This window comes from Rhinolophus ferrumequinum, chromosome 2 (assembly GCF_004115265.2).
Source record: "Rhinolophus ferrumequinum isolate MPI-CBG mRhiFer1 chromosome 2, mRhiFer1_v1.p, whole genome shotgun sequence".
NCBI lineage: Eukaryota > Metazoa > Chordata > Mammalia > Chiroptera > Rhinolophidae > Rhinolophus > Rhinolophus ferrumequinum.
Genome location: NC_046285.1, coordinates 749,985 through 769,626, shown reverse-complemented (window position 1 = coordinate 769,626; position 19,642 = coordinate 749,985). Strand labels below are relative to the sequence as shown.

The 19,642-nt window shown below is 55.3% G+C and overlaps 1 protein-coding gene across 1 annotated transcript in view; it reads left to right on the top strand.

Moving 5' to 3' along the window:
- The window catches only part of NUP210 (nucleoporin 210), a 138,480-nt gene extending 124,803 nt beyond the window's left edge, over positions 1–13,677 (top strand). The window contains exons 33-40 of the mRNA XM_033127109.1: positions 711–847; positions 3,319–3,442; positions 4,474–4,620; positions 7,760–8,010; positions 8,921–9,137; positions 10,802–10,897; positions 10,978–11,061; positions 12,269–13,677. Of these exons, the coding sequence (XP_032983000.1) occupies positions 711–847; positions 3,319–3,442; positions 4,474–4,620; positions 7,760–8,010; positions 8,921–9,137; positions 10,802–10,897; positions 10,978–11,061; positions 12,269–12,369 (1,157 nt within the window). The 3' untranslated portion in view covers positions 12,370–13,677. The remainder of the gene's footprint in view (positions 1–710; positions 848–3,318; positions 3,443–4,473; positions 4,621–7,759; positions 8,011–8,920; positions 9,138–10,801; positions 10,898–10,977; positions 11,062–12,268) is intronic.
- The last annotated feature ends 5,965 nt before the right edge of the window (positions 13,678–19,642 follow it).

Genomic DNA, 19,642 nt, shown 5'->3' with positions numbered 1-19,642 from the left:
CTGTGCCGACAACGGCCAGGGCCCGCTCACCGATTTCAGGCGTGCCCCCCCCTGCACAGCCATCAGCTCCATGCACAATTACTGCCGTTCCTTTTCAGAGTAGCTCCCTATTTTTCCCTCTAATTAAATTCATTTTAAAAGGAAGTTAAGTACTCTCTTTCAAGAAAAACAAGTATAATTTGCCATAAATAAAATGTGGTTGTTGAGTCCTTTCATTGTATTTATTATATCCTGTGACTGGCTTTTACCTAAGAAATGTTCTTTAGTGACAGCTCTGAGCCCGACACCTGCTTTATTTGCTAAAAGGGATTGATAAGCAATGTGTGGGGGGGCAGGGGGTGCTGTGGAGGAGGGCGTGTACAGGGCGGGGCCTGAGGGCCAGCACCCAGGTCATCTCTGGACAGGGGGAGGCGCTGGGCGTGGCAGGGGCCACCGGTTATTCTTGACAGGCCATGCTGTGTGGTGCGCAGGTGTGGGGGCAGGGCAGCTGGCTCCACGTGCCGCAGCCACGAGTGTGAGGGGAGCAGGCCGAGCCAGGCTGCAGAAACAGAGTGTGGCTTCTGCCCGAGGGTGGTGAGTGAGCTCCGTGTGGCCGCTGTGTGGTGTGGGGCAGGGCAGCAAGAAGGCCGGCACAGTGACCAGGTAACATGGGGCTTGGCTGCAGTATGAGATGTGGGCAAGATGGGTGACACCCAGGCTTCCTCTCCCAGGTCTCCCTGGAACCTGGAGCTCCTCAGCCAGCAGCGTCCTCCACGTGGACCCCAAGACGGGCGTGGCTGTGGCCCGGGATGTGGGCTCCGTGACGATTTCCTACGAGGTCCCTGGGGTCCTGAGGACCTACAAGGAGGTGAGGCTTCAGGACACATGTGGCTCATGGCCTGAGAGGCTGAACTTTGGGATGAAACTGTCAGCTTTCCATACTGAATGGTTCCCCTTTCTTTAGACAAACATGTGTCATTGCCTTGGCGGCACTCAGGGTCTAGAAGTCACCAGTGGGGGGTCTGCCACCCACTACCTCTGGGATTGGACGAGTGCCCATGTCTTCTCAGCTTCTGTCTCCCCATGCTCAAATGGCGTGATGGCGAGAGGCAGCCTCCTAGTGTGGATCCCAGCTCCCACTGCACGTGAGCTGTGCCTGCAAGGGTGGGCATGGCCGCACGGGTGTCCCTGGGGCTGCGGCTGTGGGTGGGCCAGTGCAGTGCCTGGGCGTCACAGGCAAGGGTACCCCTCCCCCAGGGAGTCACCTTTTGAATCTTTCTGGAGACAGACAAAACTGCCCTCTCTTCTGTTTATCTCCAGCTGAGAAAGACTCAATGAGCGAAGCTTGGCTGTGTCCCAAACGTGTCAGTTTGAGAGCCCACATGCCTTTGTCAGGTCCAGGAGTTTCACCTACGAGTGTGTGCGTATTTAGTGCTGCAGCTGTGCGGTGTGGGCCCGCCACTTGCAGAGAGGTGCACCCTGTGACCCTAAGGCTGGGCTCTCCTGGAAGGAGCTGCTTCGAGTGCTCAGGGGCGCTGGCAGAGGGAGCATGAAATGGGCAAAGGGTTCCCGAGCCGAGCCCCGGTATATTCCCCGAGCTGGAATATAGAATGTGGGGAAGCGGAGGCTGGCTTTGTGATCAGATCGTGAAACGTGTCGACTTCCAGATGCTTAGTTCCATGGAGTGGTTAAGTGTGTAGGCTCCAGGGCCAGGCCTGCCTAGCTTCACATCCCAGGAGGGCCACTGAGGACTGTGACCCTGGGTAAGTGATTTAACTTCCCCGGGCGTCAGTTTGTTCACCTGTAAAATGGGGATACCAGTGTGGTGCGCCACCCTGAGCTAACACATGTGAAGGCCTTAGGATGGTCCTCACACACAGCAAGTGCTCAGTAGGCATTAGCTGCACTGTGACTGTTCCGGGTGAAGAGGCTGAGGCTTATGCCAGCACAGGAGGGGTTCATCAGGGCTTTTAAATCAAATAGTGATATGGATCGGAGCAAGTTTTGGGACAATCACCCGGTGGCCAGCAGAGCGTAAGAGCCCAAGAGAAGAGGAGTAGCTGCAGGGTAACCAGCCAGGACACCCAACAAGGGCTGTCAACTGGCACCGGCGGGTAGGCAGAAACTAAGGGTGGGTGCAGGAGAGATTCAGGAGGGCGGTCATCAGAGGTTTGTGACTGTTTGGAAGTGGAGGTGAGGAAAAAGCAGGCCGTGTGGGTGACACCAGGGTCTGGCTGGGTGACCAGGTGGCTGTTGGTCCTTTGCTCTGAGAGGGGAGCACAGGAGGAGGGTCAGTGGGGGGAGGACGATGAGTGACGTTGGGACATGGTGATTTGAGCTCCTCTGAGTGGGGCTGATGGTGATACTCCGTCAGGTGTGTCTGAGCACCAAGGCAGAGAGCTGGAGATGGGCGGGAGGGGCCTCCCGCACAGAGATGGCTCTGGAACACCTGGGAGGGTGGGAGCATGTGGGGGGCTGGGGCCAAGGTATGGAGGACGGCGAGGGTGCCGGGAGGACTGCGGCACACGGGCACGGGGTCAGGAGTAGAAGGCGAGACGGAGGAAGGAGGGAATCGGCAGCGCAGGGGTGGAGGTGGCCAGCCGCTGAGGGTCTGTGCCTGCCTAGAGCTCTGTGGGGGTCATGGCCCTGGGAGCTGCGGGCACTTCAGCGGGAGTGGGACCCAGCCCCTTTCTGGTAGAAATCAGCCCTGGGGGAGGCAGGAGGTGCTCGGTGCCTGCCCAGAGCGGGCAGGAGGCCTTCTAGCTGGAGAAGGCTGCCCTGGAGCTGGGCCCCCCTGGGCAGATGGCACTGGGCTCTGCGGGGAGGTGGAGGTGTGCAGCTGTGGTGTTTGCGTATTCCTGGCTGCAGGCTGGGCAAGGGGAGCCTGGGAACACTGGAGTCTGGGGACCCTTCACTGCTAGGGCCGTGTGAGTTCACGTTGCGGTCAGGCTGATTTATTTCGAATAAATGATGGTAAAGTAAAATGGATTTTTCTCTCTTTGCTGAAAGATTAATTAACCAAATCGAGGTACAGAGCAGTGACGATAACGCTCACAGGCGCCAAAATCCACAGCTCACCTCAGACCGATGAATGAATTGAGGCCTGCTGTTTAGCTCTCTGCTCTTGTTCAGCAGGAAAGCCCTAGGCTGCAGAATCTGACCAGCCTGGGGTCTGCCCCAGCTCTGCCATGTTCCAGCACATCATTTAGGCTTTGGGCCTCAGTTTTGTCACCTGTGAAATGGGCAGTGCCTGCATCACAGGCCAGAGGATGAGATGACAGAGATGGACAGGCCAGCACATGGCTGGTACTTACTGAGCTTACCTGGCTTCCTTCCCAGGTAGTGATCGGCATGCCTCAGAGGGTCGTAGCCCGTCACATGCGCCCCGTCCAGACCGGTTTCCAGGAGGACACAGCCTCCAAAGTGACGGTCACCGTGGGAGACAGAAACTCTAACCTGAGAGGTAGAGAGTCGGGGGTCAGGCGGAGGGAATGGGGAGGGGGCTTCTTGTGCCCTTCTGATGGGCTTTTGTATGCTCAAACTCATGCCAACTCCAGAGAGAACATTTAACCCTAGCTGGCCTGCCCCTTCCAACTTTTTTAGAAATTCTAGTCAGCCACAAGCAGACGCCACGGAAGGAGTCTTCCTAAAAGAGACAGGCACCCAGAAACTGTCTGTTTCTGAGCTAGAAATGTGACTTCAACCTCAGGTACCACAGTAAAGAATGCCGCGACTGACCACCCTTAATCCCAGAAAGTGACGACCTAGCAGGCCTTGTCACTGATGTTGATTTTTGTAATTACCTCTCCCAAGTCATGCACAGCACGTTCAGCCCTGTCCCCTGCCCATGAGCGCCCTGGACACAGCTACCAGAAATTAATACATCAACTTATAAAAAATTAATAGAAGGCTTTTTAATAAAAGTAAATACAAAGCTTTTTTTAAAAAGCCACTTAACTGGTAGAATTAAATACCACTGTTTTCGTTCTGATTAACGAGGCAGATGTATTGAAACATGGTAATCTCTCTTTTCCTGCCTCAGTGCAAGTGACCGATACTGTGCTGCTGCGGAAGTGGTGCTCAGTGTACCCGTGGGGCCCTCTTGATGTCCAGAACTAAGTTGCCCATTTGTCCCCTGCGGAAAGGAACAGATGGCACACGTTAGTGGCCTGACCCATCTGCCATGGCCCTGGACACAAGCGCTAGAATAAATCCTGAAATTCTGATCTGAAATTGCCTGGCATTCAGAATGATGCCCTCCTCTGTAAAATTTGTTCTCAGCTTCTATAAACCGTGGCACAATCATGAAGCTTTGGGCAGCTCCGGCGGCCTAATGTGGAAGGAATTTGGGGTGCAGGTGCAATTTTGTGGCCTGGCCAGCCTGCTCCCTCATCTTGGGGCTCTTTAGGCAGGTGCCGAGGCCTTGGCAGGCCTATGTGTGGTGGCTGCAGTCCGTCCTGGCCCACGCCTTTCTTACTCTTCTCCCGTCTCTAGGTGAGTGTTCCCTGGCCCAGACTGAAGTCATTGAGACCCTGCACCCAGAGTCCCTCATCAGCTGCCAGCTCCAGTTCAAGCAAGATGTCTTCGATTTCCCGGCACGTGACATTTTCACTGCAGAACCAAGGTTTGACACCATTCTGGGTAAGTCTAAAGGGGGTTGAAAGTGGAAATTGACTTGCACAGCAGGTTTGCCTTCAGTGCCTTTGGCTCACAGTGGCCTCTGTCCAGAGGGGCAGTCAGTCAGGAGCCCAGCCTGGGACTGACACTGTCACTCTGGCCTCTGTGGTTCATTGCGGCCTCCAGAATGGGTTGGTGTCCCTGTGCTGGGTCATGGCCATTTTAGGCGTCCCTCTACCCCGGCAGAAAGGACGTGATTCAGAGGGAACCCCTGAGCTCAGTGCCTCCTTTGCTCTTGCCAGCTCGGAGCCTGTGGATGTTGAGGCTGTATCCCTCCGTGAAATGGGGAGGGTAGTGCCTTGCTCTGCCTTCAGGTCAGGACTCTGAGAGGAGCGAGCCAGGGAGGGATGGAAGGGGTCTTATTAAATCGTCCAGGGCCATACGGCGTGCCGTCAACTTGTGCTGTGGAACTGCAGGCTGAGTCACGTCACGCATCACCTCCTCGATCTGAGGAAAGAGTGCCCTCCTAGGGGTTCCTGGGACAGTTCCTATGACACGTTTCACACGTCCTGAGTCCTCAAAGGTAGCTGCCAGTGTTGTTGTGATGACGACTGTTGATGATCAGGGGGTGCTTTTTTCAGGTCTTTCTAAGAATATGCAGCCCAGCCTTAACTGGGAGAGGGTGCCAGGCCATACGCCCATCTGCAGCATGCTGAGGCCCCTCTCTCTGGGCTCGTTCTGCATCTCTATTTCTGGCAGCAGCAGCAAAGCAGCTTCAGTTCTCAGGCGGCTGTCTGAGAACAGAAGATTTATCCTGGGGGCACAGTGGGTGCAGGGCCCAAGCTCAGCGCTTAGTGCAGAATAGGCAGGCTGTGATTCCGGGCCCTGGTTATTCATTCATGCATCTCCAAGGGGGGTGATGTTACCCCCACTTGACCAAGAGAAATGGCCAGCAAGGAAGCCGACTTGCCCAGGGTGTTTAGCTGACATAGGCATGGAAGGGACTCGCCTAGGGGCACTTGGCATGGAAGGGACTCGGCTAGGGGCACTTGGCATGGAAGGGACTCGTCTAGGTGCCTTTAGCATGGAAGGGACTCGTCTAGGGGCCGTTGGCATGGAAGGGACTCGTCTAGGCGCCTTTAGCATGGAAGGGACTCGCCTAGGGGCCTTTGGCATGGAAGGGACTCGTCTAGGCGCCTTTAGCATGGAAGGGACTTGTCTAGGGGCCCTTGGCATGGAAGGGACTCGTCTAGGCGCCTTTAGCATGGAAGGGACTCGTCTAGGGGCCTTTGGCATGGAAGGGACTCGTCTAGGCGCCTTTAGCATGGAAGGGACTCGTCTAGGGGCCGTTGGCATGGAAGGGACTCGTCTAGGGGCCCTTGGCATGGAAGGGACTCGTCTAGGCGCCCTTGGCATGGAAGGGACTCGTCTAGGCGCCTTTAGCATGGAAGGGACTCGTCTAGGGGCCGTTGGCATGGAAGGGACTCGTCTAGGGGCCCTTGGCATGGAAGGGACTCGTCTAGGGGCCCTTGGCATGGAAGGGACTCGTCTAGGCGCCTTTAGCATGGAAGGGACTCGTCTAGGGGCCGTTGGCATGGAAGGGACTCGTCTAGGGGCCCTTGGCATGGAAGGGACTCGTCTAGGCGCCCTTGGCATGGAAGGGACTCGTCTAGGCGCCTTTGGCATGGAAGGGACTCGTCTAGGGGCCCTTGGCATGGAAGGGACTCGTCTAGGTGCCTTTGGCATGGAAGGGACTCGTCTAGGGGCACTTGGCATGGAAGGGACTCGTCTAGGGCCCTTGGCATGGAAGGGACTCGTCTAGGCGCCCTTGGCATGGAAGGGACTCGGCTAGGGACACTTGGCATTGAAGAGTCTCGTCTAGGGGCACTTGGGCATAGATGGAACCCTCAGCCAGGCATCTAGGTTTCCAGGTTTAGGGAGATTTCCAAAGCATCACTCACAGTGTTTATTCAACTCATTATGTCCCTGGGTCAGGCATGGAGTACATGAGACACCGAAATAGTCCCAACTAGTCTTCACAGAACTTCTTGCTGTATCTGGGGCCATCGGCTATACCGGGAGTCAGTCCCAGCTCAGCCTGCACCCCAGATGGGTCATGAGTCTGTTTACCATTTTTTCACACTTGTTCTGAGCCAGGCTACTTGGGCCCGATACAGAGCTGGACTAGACCTTTCTGCCCCAGAGAGCCTCACTCCAGTGGGGATCTGGTGAATAGGGGATTCTGTGACAGCAAAGCAGAGTGCTGGCCACAGAAAGGGTGTCCAGTGGGCTGGGGGCACTGACAAAGGACTTCCCAGAGGCCCCTGGGGGACGTGATGCCTCATCTGGGCTCTAAAGATTGAGTAGGAGTTCTCCAGTTAGAAAAGCAGGGAGAAGGAACAGCATCAGGTATGGGTGTGTCAACCAGTGATCATTGGTGCCAATTCAGTGCTAACAGGAATTCCCCAGTTTGGGGGGTGATGAAGAAGGAAACTTTATTCAATGCAAACAGTTCAATTGAGATACAGCTCAGCTGTGAGAGCAGCTCAGTAGGATTCTAGCACAATTAAGAGAGCACGGCTGTGAGGCAGCCCTTGGGCGAGGTGTCCCTGGGGCAAGGTGGCCCTGGGCTGAGGCTCCTCTCTGGCTGGACAGCTCTGCTCCGCCTGCTCTGATCTACTCTGGTCCAGCAAGACGTCTTTGGTGTTTCAGCTCCAGCTTGGGAAACACAGTCTTCAGTGGAAAGGGAAAGTATACTCCCTGATTGGTCTGTCCTCATGCAAATGAGGACTCCAAATAGTCACAGTTTGATTGGTCCAAAAGGCAGTGTCCTGATTGGTCAGTGAAGATGCTGATGGTGACACAGCTGCACAGCTCTGATTGGACAGGGAAAGCCTCAGTCCTATTGGTTGAAATACACTTCCGGGAACTCCTTTACAAGGGCTGGCTCAGATGGCAGGACCACAGTGCAGGCAGGCAGTTCAGTGCCGGCTTCTCCCTGAAGTGCTGTTTGCATGAGAGGCCCCTGTTCAGAAATGGCTGCTAGGCTCACCTTTTAAATTTGAGCACAGTTAGCCAGCAGGAGCTCTTTTCTGTCGGTATCATGTTTCTCAGGGTCCATAGGTGGGAGAGGGAACAAAGTGGGACCTCCTTATCTCCACAGGCAAGTACCTCTGCTTGGTCACGATGCACAGACTGACGGACAAGCAGCTGAAGCTCCTGAGCTTGAAGAAGACAGCGCTGCTGGCCACTGCCTCCCTCTCGGGCAGCCACTTCTCTGGAGAGCAGGTTGGGGCTGAGGTGCCCTTCAGCCCAGGGCTATATGCCGACCAGGCTGAAATCCTTTTGAGCAACCACTACACCAGCTCCGAGGTCAAGGTCTTTGGTGCCATGGAGATTCTGGAGAACCTGGAGGTGAGCGGTGTCCCTTCACAAGCTGGGGCATCGGGAAGGACGGGTCAGGAGGGCTGGAGGGAATATGGGAATCCTGAACCACCTCTTTTCAAAATTAAAAAATTTTTTTAAATTAGTATTCTTACCCTGTTTACCCCATAGCACACTGGTCTCCGTTAGCCTAGTGGTTGTGTTAAGCATTAGGACTCCTGCTGGTCTTTCCCAGCCGTTGGTTAAGTGTGCGAGGGCAGCACTTAGCACAGGGCCTCCCCAGCACAGGCTGGTCAGGGAGCAGCGAGTGGTGAGTGAAGGGATTCAGTGCAAGAACGCTGCTGGCGTGGCCAAGAAGCAAAGCCTAAGCGTAAACTGTCAGTGATTCGTGTCCACAGGGGCCCACAGAGGTCCCCTGTCTGCTGGCCGGTACACGTGTGAGTGACGTCCTGGACTTCACCCAGTCGGGAAGGGACCACATGTCTGTGTGAAGGCGCTCGTGGCGTCTGTGCTGGCCCATCCTCTTGTCTCCTGCGGCACAGCGCTGAATAATCGCAGCGTGACACGGGGATAAGTGGGCTCTAGTGACAGAGGGGCTGCCAGGCCTGCGGTGGGGCTGCTGGCTGTCAGCCTTTAACAGAGTCCAGACTGCAGCCTTGAAAGGTGGTGTTTGTAGATAGGTCCTGTCGGGTTAGCATTTTTTTAAAGAGCGCTTGATTAGAATTCAATGATACTGATTTGTCCTTGCCTTCAAAGCACCCCATGTACAGACAGTGTGCTCCTTCCCCGCCTCCGCGGAACGGCATGCTATCAGGGCATTGTCACCTGCCTAGGATGTGGCGCCTGGGCAGGGAGCCTCTAGCATGCAGGCGTGGGAGGGAAGCACAACGTCTCAGGCAGAAATGGGGATGCTCCCCTGCAGCCCTGACATCTCTCCCAGGTGAAGTCGGGGAACCCAGCCGTGGTGGCCTTCGAGAAGGAGAAGTCTGTTGGGCTGCCCAGCTTTGTCACGTACACGGTCGGGATCTCGGACCCTGTGGCTGGCAGCCAGGGGCCTCTGTCCACCGCTGTGACCTTCTCCAGCCCCGCGACTAGCCAAGCTGTCACCATCCCGGTCACCGTGGCCTTTGTGATGGATCACCGAGGGCCCGGTGCTTGTGAGTCATGAGCCAGTTCACCAGCTGGGACGGAGGGGAGGGAGGGGCTGGAGGGGCCCTGGGTGTTCGTGGAAGCCTGGAAGCGTGGGAACTGGGGGAGTGAGACATGCAGAATGTCTCACAAAGTGGAAGTTGCCCATTTGGGCAGTCACGCCCCCGTCCATTCCAACACAGCAGGCAGAGAGAGCCTGTTACACTGTGACCGTATCGCCATTCTCTGCTCGGCATTTTGCTATGCCTCCCACCTCCCTGGGAGGTAAAGCCCAAGTCCCTCCAGGCCCAAAAGGCCCACGTGTGATCTGCACTCCCGACCCTTTTATGACTCATTTCCCACATGTACTTTGCTCCAGCCAGACTGGCCGCAACTAGAGCCTCTGGCATTCGCTGTTCCCTCTACCTATGATGCTGCTGCCCCAGAGAAGCCCTTGGCCCAAACCCCTTCAGAGCTTCCCGCAGACATTGCCTTCTCCTAGAATCTGCAAACCTGAACCTCACTGCAAACACTCTCACCCTGGTGTTCTTCTGTAACACTCCGCCAGCTGTCACCTGTGCCATAATTAGCCTAATGAATTACGACGGTTCCTCGGGTCTTCCCCAGCTAGAAGTATGAGGACAGCACTTAGCACAGGGCTTCCACAGCATACAGGGGGTGCTCAGTAACGAATGACTGCATTATTGTGTCGCCATGGATTAGCACGTGTCGTGTGCCAGACCCCGGGCTGGGCGGAAGCCTGAGAGGTGCCCAAACCCCAACCCCCAGGAGACAGGCGTGGAATCACGCCTGCAGTGAGAACGGAAGCATTCTAGAGACGTGGCTGAAAATGGGCTGCACACAGGGCATGGTTTCACTTCTGCTGGGAGAGGTGGCAGTTCAAAGCGGACGCCGCAGCTCGGGCTGGAAGGATTCATGGCCAGGGGAGGGCGATGCAGTCAGGAAGACCCTGGGGTGCGGTGCAGGGGGAGGTGCTGCCCAGGGGGGCTGGAAGGAGCCTGGGACACCACGCGGGCCTCGGGCGTTTTTCTGAGAGGGAAGTGACCTGGTCAGGCCTGGCTGGGAGTGGACTGAAGGCGTGGGCCAATGTCAGGGACACTTGAGGAAACCACCGCCTTCTTCCTGTGGAGCTCAGGACAGCCCAGTGGGGTGGGGGGACGGGTCCTTGACACGTGTGAGGGTGTGGGCTGAGGCCGGGGCAGGGCTAGGTGGACCCCTGAGCAGAAGCAGCTTTGGGCAGAAGAGGCAGCTGAGCCCTGGATGCGCTCAGCCTCACTTCTCAGAGCAGTGGGTCCCTGTCTGATACCTTTCCCCTGGCGAAGTTTTGTGATTCTGACTCACGACTTGGCATTTTCAATACTACCTTGTCTCTTCGGCACCATGGCTGACTCCCCAGCAGCCCACATCTTCCAGACTCCCCCAGACAGGCCTGTTCTATCCCCGAACCATCCTGCTGAGCAGTGCTGAGCCTTTCCTCCTCCGAGGAAGCAGGCTGTTGGTGGAACAGGGTCGAATCAAGTGGCCCATGTGGGAGGGGAGAGTACTGGGTAACAGGCCCACGGGACTGGACATGCCCCAAGCCCCAGGCAGGGTACCTCACCCTCTGACCATGGACATGGGCACGAAGGCCCCCATGGGGTCATTTGGTAACTCACCTTTCTGCTTATCACAGATGGAACGAGCTTCTTTCAGCACTTCCTGGACTCCTACCAAGTCATGTTCTTCACACTGTTTGCCATGCTGGCTGGCACCGCTGTCGTGGTCATAGGTGAGGCCGGCGGCACTATGTTCTTTGGGTCACCCCCCCATCCCAGCCTGCTCTAACCAGCCACCTCTGTGGTCTTGCAGCCTACCACACGGTCCGCGCCCCCCGGGAGCTCGCCGCACCGCCAGCCCTCTCACCCCGAGCCAGCCCTCGGCACAGCCCCCACTGTGAGTAGCCACCCTGCGGGCATAGCCCAGCAGAACGGGGGTGAAGAAGAAGGGTCCTGGGGGAGGACCTGGGGGCGAGGCCTTGAACCCCACTGCTCAGCAGGCATGGCCCTGGGCCAAAAGGAGCAGCCCTCTGAGACCTGGAGGGCAGATGTGGGAGCCGGGGGACAGAACCTTAAGGCTGCCGTGTGGGTCTGAGGTCCTGGGCCAGGAGAGCTTTTCCCAGGCAGAGCTGTACAGGGAGCAGGGGCTGGCAGCGGGGGCCCTGCCGCTGCAGGTGTGTGGCTGGGGACACTGCAGTGGGTCTGAGCTGGCTGACTGGCTGCCTCAGAGATGGGGTTGCAGGCAGTGCTGACGAGGGAGGAGACTGGCAAGCCCATGCCTCCTAATAGGCCGGTGTGTGGTGGCCCCGGCCCGGCAGTCCTGCACGGCTCCAGGGCCACCTCTCTCTGTGAGTGGCGTCCCCTGAGCCTACACAGCTGAGCACGGCAGGTTACGTCTTCTGGTTCCCATTGGAATGCTAACACCCCCAACAAGAAATGCTTGGCTGCTGTCTGACCCAATGGTGGGGCATGGCCAGGCCTCAAGGGCTCCATGGTGTTTGAAAGAGGACACAGTTTTGTATATAGATGCGTTTTCCAAGGTAACAAGTTCCCACCTGCGTCCTGGGCCCAGAGCCATAGCCTTCTGCTGGGGTGCCTCTTGGGCCTGTGAATGTTGCCCGTGAAGCCACGGAAGGCCCAGCAGCTCATTCCCCTTGCTGGCAGCTGTCCTCATGGCGGCTTGCAGCCCTCAGCACTGCGTCTCCCCACTGCCTCCCTGTGTGTGGGAGCCCCCCAGCACCTTGTCTTGTCTCCCTAATGCGTCAGACTCTTCTGCTCACCTGGAGTCTGTTCATGCTACTGCCCCCACGTGGAGGCTGGTCCTGCTGGTTGCACAGCGCCCTGCTGGGTGCCCCATGGACTGCACACTTCCCTGCCATCCCGAGACTCTCCACTGAGCTTGGGGAAGTCGGGTCACACTATGCATCCAGCCGTGCTCCTTCCCTGTGAGGGCCAGTTCAGGGCCCTGTGTCCTCCCGTCCACTGGCCCAGGGATGCTTGGGGCATGGTTAGGGAGGCGTCTGCTACTGTTTGCTCGCAGGGATCTCTGAGGAATGTCCGTCTCCCTGGCGCTCGGCTGCTCACTTCATCTCTTTCCACCCTAGATTTTGCTGCCTCATCGCCCCCGATGCCTTTCCATACACTGCCTAGTCGCCGGGCCACTCCTCCGTCGGGGCTGTGGAGCCCAGCGTACGCCACGCACTAGGCAGCATGCCCCGCCGACGCCCGGGCGCTCCTGTGCCCCCACGACAGGCTGTCCTGCTCGGCCCAGCCCCGAGCCCACTCTCACTGCCGCCTCTATCCTCATAGACCTTAGTTGGCACTGCGCGTAGGCTTGTTCTCACATATCGGACTGTGTTTGTCTTACTTCAGCCTTGCAAAGGCTGAGACTTTCCGACTCATTCCTCCATGCCTGGTTGTCTAGGGTTTCTGGACAATGTGCAGCTATGCTTTTATTTTCTTAGCGTCTCTGAAACCACTCCCTCCCAAGACTTCGAGCAGGCCGAACTGTTTCGAAGTTGTCTTTAGATGATGTTACTGCCGTAGTCTCAGGGAAAGGACTTTTTAAAAATATTTTTGTGTGGTGTTTTTCCCTGTGGAAACGACTTCCCTCTAGTCTGGCTCCTGCTAGGACATGAGGGGAGTGAATAACGAGTGTCTGGTCACTGCCCCGTTCCTGCACAGAAGCCTGAGGATCGCAGCGCCGGATCCCGTGCCGCCCGGCTCCAGGGAGACAGACACTGGACAGCAGCCAACAGCCTGCCTTAGCCCCTCGTCAGGCCACTGTGAACAGACTGCTGGTCTCTGTGTTGTCTGTGTCCTAAACTGTGGAAACATCTCCTGGGCTCGGCCCCGGCCCTGTGGGGACATCCCGGCTTCTCTGTCAGCACAGGGATATTGGAATGTCCTTGAGCTAGAGTCAGGAATGTCCTCTCCGTTCGTTTGGAAAAGCCACTGTGTTCCACCCAAGCACAAAGACCCAGTGTTTGTCCCTCTTGTACCACAGTCACACCTCAGCAGATCTGAGCCTCTGTCCTGCCCCCAGCAGGAGATGCCTCCCTGGAGGCAGTGGAGGGCCCAGGGCCCTCCAAGCAGCTCCCCAGCGGGCAGAGCTGGGCCGAGCCAGGTCCTGCAGACCCCCGCTCCAGGAAAGGCCCGGGGAGGAGAAGGCGGCCGGGGTAAGTCATCCCTCCTGCCCCTCCTCACCCTTTCAGCAACTGAGACCTCCACACGCAGCCCTCTGCCCTGGGCAGGAGCCCTGTGCTCTCAGGAAGACCTGGAGATGCAGCCCAGGGCCAGGCACATGTGGACACTGTGTGGGGTCCTGTATGACTCTGAGCCGCAAGTGTGAAGCCACTTCAGTCCTTCAGGGCTGGTCCACGGGATTTCTTTTGTAAAGCTGGAGACAGGGAGAATTGTGCCTTGCATATTACTTGAGCTCAAACTGACAACATGGTGTAAATAGGTGCATTTCTACTCAGTTTATTTAATAAAGCGCAATATAATTTCTTAAGAGATGTGTGATCACTGCAGAATTGCCTGAGTCCTGCCTGCGAGTGACCCAGGCCCTGGTGACTTTGTTTCTGGTTACGTGCGTTTGGGGAGGAGATCTGTTCTGCCCGCCCTGAGCCTTTGGCACTACACCTCTCTTCTCTGGCACCAAGGCTTTCCTCCCACCTCTGAGACACCAGCCAGCTGCCAGGGCTGCCAGATCAGGGCCCCCATGGGTGCCTTCCCTGGAGGAGAATGTGGCCACCCTGCCCACACAGCCACATGTCACCCAGTGGCAACTCAGCCTTCTCTCTCGGGCTCCTCTCCCTCTGCCAGCCCCACTGTCCCTAAGGCTGACCTCCCCAGGGTCACCAGCTCCTCTGCTCGGCCACTCATCTCGCTGACCTGTACAGCCGGACACCTCCTGGCCTTCTGGGCAACTCCTTGTCTGCTGCCCAACCTTGCCTCCCCAGACCCTCAGCCTCTGCCTGTTCCATTACTCACGACCCTCAGGCTGGTCCTCTGCCGGCCTTTCCACTCCAACATGGTCCCCCAGTACCCCCTTCTGCCTTCACAGAGCAATGACACACGGTGTCCCGAGAGGCCTGTGAAACCGGTATGGGAATGGATGCTGAGAAAGGTGGTCACAGGCCCCCAAAGGCACCTGTGGTGGAGACAAGTTGTCGCTGACATCACTCCACCTTCTTCCGCAGGATCTGAACCCCTTTTCAAGCTGCAGACCAAAAGCAGCCCAAACACACCATTTCCCATCCCCCTTTGCTGCCACAAGCCAACATGCCCCTGTGGGCACAGAACGTGGGCAGCACCGTCCCGTGCAGCTCGTGGGAGGCAGTACTCTGCTCACCTCTGAGCAGCCCAGGTGACGGTTCCATGTTGCAAGGGTAGTAAAGCCACCAGAATCACTGGTCCATTGTATCATGGAGGCTGCACCCTCACCCAGGGTGGCCTCCTTAACAGGGGAGAGCACTCATCGGCTTTGTGATCGAGTGGGTCTTCCTCTACAGGCAAAGCTAATGCCATTGATTCAATGGCAGCGCCCCAGTGCATGCCCGGACAGCCCAGTCTGCGCGGCTCGGACCACACCGCATGTCCACACACACCGCTCCCCCACCCTGCACGGGCCTGGAGACCAGGCAGCTGGGGCCAGGGCCTGGATCTACCCCAGGCTGCCTGTGCACTCCTGCTCTGGCCTCTCTCCCAATCTGGGCTTCGTTCGGCTTTCTCTTCTCTGACGTGGGCATAGCAGTGTGAACATAACGTACCATGTATGAGGCCTGTCTTTGGGGCAGTGGGTAGGTGAGGGGGGTGTCCTCTCCTGGAGGAAGTGTCTGATCCCACTCAGAAGGAAAGGCAGAAGAGGGAGAGGTGAGAGGCCTCAGCTCCTTGCAGGAGGCTCTGGGGCAGGGAGGAGACCTGAGCAGGGGAAGACGGGGCGCAGAAGTGCTTGGGAGACAAGTGAGAGCTTTAGGACACGTAAGCCCTGTCATGGCCTGCCCACGCTGAGAAGCTAAATGCAGAATCTAAGAAGCCCCTGTAGGCACTGTCACTGCCGTGGCCCGGGTCTCTGACGAGGATTCTGTGAGGACAAAATGTGCCCCTAGGCGGAAGGTGCTGGGTTCACACGGCCGCTGTCACTGAGTTGGGGAAAGTTGGCACGAGAAGCCCAGATGGAGAGAGCGTTTGTTCAGAGGATGAGATGGAGCGAGGGGGAAAGTGGAGGCAGGGAGCCCCTCCAGCCCCCTGGACCTCTGCTGGCGTCCCCCGTCCTGCTGCCATCTTCCGACCCCACTGCCCGTCCCTGCTAGGACCTCCTGAGGGAGGCAACAGGCCTGGTTCTACTGTGTCCCCAGCACCCAGTACGCAGAAGGCGTAGAAAGCATTCAACCAATGTCGTATGCTCAGCACAGAGCCTGCCGGTCATTGCGTGGCTCTGATTCCTGGTGACTCAATGAATGAGGTCCACAGTGTCCTGTCCTCACAGCCCCGCTCAGCTCCTGGAGACTCAGCCTATAGCTTCTTTATGGACTCAGTCCATCTCATATTTGGTCTTCCTCTTTTCCAGCTGCCTTCTGTTTTCCCAGCATTACTGTATTTTCCAAAGAGTCTGCCTCCTCATGATGTGCCCGAAGTAGGGAAGCTGCGGTTTGGTCATTTTTGTCTCCAGCCCTGTTCCAGGATTCACTTGCTCCAGGACCCACTTGTCCGTCTTCCTCGCAGTTCAGGGTCTCCGTGGAGCTCTCCTCCAGCACCATATTTCAGATGAGTCAATTTTTTTCCTATCAGCCTTCTTCACTGTCCAACTTTTGTATCCATATGTAGTAATTAAAAACACAAGGGTATGAAAATATATTAAAAACTCAACTCAATAGCAAAAAAACAAACAACCCTGTTAAAAAATGGGCAGAGGACATGAAGAGACATTTCTCCAAAGAGAACATACAAATGGCAAACAGACGTATGAAAAAATTCTCAACATCACTAATCATCAGAGAAATGCAAATAAAAACCACAATGAGATATCACCTCACCCCAGTCAGAATGGCTATCATCAACAAGACAAATAGTAACAAGTGTTGGAGAGGCTGTGGAGAAAAAGGAAACCTCATACACTGTTGGTGGGAATGCAGACTGGTGCAGCCGTTATGGAAATCAGTATGGAAGGACCTCAAAAAGTTGAAAATGGAACTACTTTATGACCCAGCAATTTTACTCCTGGGTATCTATCCAAAGAAATCCAAAACACTAATTTGAAAAAATATATGCACCCCTATGTTTATTGCAGTACTATTCACAACAGCCAAGATATGGAAACAACTGAAATGCCCATTGACAAATAATTGGATAAAGAAACTGTGGCATATTTTTACAATGAAGTATTACTCAGCTATAAAAAAGAATCAAATCTCACCATTTGCCACAACATGGATGGGCCTTGAGAATATTATGCTTAGTGAAATAAGTCACTGAGAGAGACAAATACCATATGATCTCATATGTGGAATCCAAAGAACAGAATAAATGAGCAAACAAAACAGAAATAGGCTCAGAGATGTAGGAAAAGGAAACTGTTGGTTGCTAGATGGGAGAGGGGAAGAGATGGGAAGAAGGTGGAGGGATCAGAAAGAGCAAATCAGTAGACACAGTATAGTCACGGGGATGTGAAATCCAGTCTGGGGGATATAATCAATACTGTTGTAAAGATCATGCAGGGTGCCAGGTGGGCGCTGGCTTTATCTGGGGGGGGTCACTTCATAGACTGTGTAGACGCCTGACCTCTGCGCTGAACACCTAAAACTGAAGGAGAATTCTGAATGTCAACTATAATTAAATATATAGGTACATATAGTCACGGGAGGTGGAGTACAACATAAGGAAGATAGTCAATGGTGTTGTACAGCTATATAAGATGTCAGAGGGGTCGTAGCTTGGGGGAGGGGGTTACCACTTTGTGAGGGGTGTAAATGTCTAACTATTATGTTGCTTTGTGCACCAAAAATAATGGTGATAGAATATATATACCCATTAAAATAATGTTAGGCAAAAAAATAATAATAATTGAAAATAAAAATATGCGGGTGTGGACAAGCTTAGTCTTAGTGTCTAATACACATCTTTGCTCTTGGTAATTTTTCCTGATTCTTCCATCGCTGCCCTTCCGAGTCTCAGCCTTGCCCTGATTTCTTGGCTGTGGTCTCCATTTGAATTGATGACTGAACCAAGGGAAGAACAATCCTGAAGACTTTTATAATGCGTGCTCAGTTAGCACTTAAAAATGTCAGCATGCCCTCAAGCAGGCCCCTTTAGTGCATAAGACGGCTGCGTCACAGCACATCCGGACACGGCGGCCTCCATAAGAAGAGCAACAGAGAGCCAAGCTGTCTCTGTTTCCTTCTAAGGACTAAAGACTTCTTTCCCAGAAGGCTCCTTAGCAGACAGCCCCATCGCACTCACAGCGGGCTTGTCTGCCGTGGTCCACGGCTGTCAGGGCACTGGGACGATCGTGTCCCTCCCTGCGTGGTAGTCCTTCAGGTTGACTGGATACCAGGATACCAACCCTCGGGACATCTTTCGGATAAAAATGGAAAGAGCTCAACATCCGCCCAGCTGGTTTTCTCTCTGACGATGATGTCTTCTCCCCTTTACCCATCTTGGATCCTCTGCAGCTGCAGAGAGAACCAGATGCACAGGTTCAAGAGGTCTGGGCGTTATTTTCCCCAGAGGGGACTGTCATTTTAAAGCACATTCGGGGATGGCAAATGCACGTGCTACCAGCAGTAGCCAGACCATCCCCAAATGAGTGCATTGACAAAACAAGGTGGCATGCAGTGCGGTTCAGCTTTCTGTCCCCAAAACTAACCAAGCACCTTCCGCTCTCCAAAGGATGCCAAAAATGCTTTTAGCACCATGTAGCGCTGAAAATATAGTCTTGCATATGGATCTTTCTTTCTCCAGAATTCCTAAATTTGGCCAAAAATTAACTCTCTCTGTGTGTCTGCCTCTCCGTGTGTGTGTGTGTGTGTGTGTGTGTGTGTGTGTGTGTGTATGTGATTCTGGAAATGTTACATCTCAAAGTCTGATATACCAGCTAGTAGAGAGCCCAGAGTCTGGGGCATCCAGGATGGGTAGCGAAGGTCTAGTCTGATGGAAAATGCAAATCATTTCATTTCTCTGGGCCTCAGTACTTCCCTCATTTGCAAAGTAGCTGTTCTAATACAGTCCTGCCCCCACCCAGAGTAGCTTCTGTCACTGTGCCAGCCCTCGCCCTCCCTGTGTGCACACCCTCTTCCATGTGACTTTGCAGTGATTCCCACTCGACCCTGAGTATATTTCCCTCCCTGGGAGTTGGCTGTGGTCATATCACTTGCTTTGACTAAGAGAATGTGGATGAGAGTGATAGAGTGTCAGTTCAGAAGTTGGTTTAAAGAGACATTGCAAGTTTCCACTCACCCTTCTTGTGCTTCTGCCATTGACCATAATGAGGAAGCCCAGGTGGCTGCTGGTCCAAGAGGAGGAAAGACACCTAAAATGGGCCTGAAATGATCCCTGCCCATCCCACATCAACTGACCGACACACCCATGACATGGGAAGAAACAATGGTTGTTAAAAACCACCCCTCTGGGGACAGTTTGTTAGGCAGTGTTACCACGACACTGGGTAACTAATACAAAGCGTGTTATGGATGCCCTTCTGTCTGAACCCATTGAAGGCAAGTTTTCTACCACTTGTCACCTAGGCTGATTGACATACCTGAACCCTGCGGTGGGCCCCTTCCTTCAGCCTGTTCTATCCTGGCCCCTGCTGGGTGCTGTCCCCTCCATCCATCCTGCTGGGACAGGGTTTCCTGGGTGGCCCTAGCAGAGGCTGGAAGCGCAGCGGGTGCTCAGAGCCCAGGCCAGGGCTTGGGCAGGAGGCTCTGAGGATGAAAGGCACAGGAACTCTCTGGTGCAGGCCTGCCCCAACCCCCAGCCCTAGTTTTTCGTCTTGGAAGGGGCACTGCCAGCCGCACAGTCAAGGCTGCCATGAGGGTTGATGGACCTGTGTAGTTCAGAAAGACTCCTTGCTCCGTCGCTGTGGGTCCCACACCCAAACCAAAACGATCCCACCCCAGCGTCCTCCTCCACTGCATCCCTCGTAGTGGGGACGACACAGGGGGATGTTCTCAGGATGTTTTGTTGAATGAATGTGGAATGGAATAAGTGATTGTGGGTTTTCCTCCATCACGGGGCTCTCGTTTTCCCTAACACCCTGAACCTGAAGCCAGTGGGGAGAAGAGCAGGGCTAGGGAGGCAGGTGGCAGCTGAAACTCTTTAGTTCATTTTACCCCAAATGCCAGTGGGGAGGGGAGAGCTGTTCCAGCCTCCCCTAAGCCACTCCCCCTAGCAGCCTGGAGGGTTGGAAGCCACCTGGGTCAGGGCCTAGCAGAGGCAGCTCGGCAGAGTAGCCACCAGCTCCCACACCAACCATG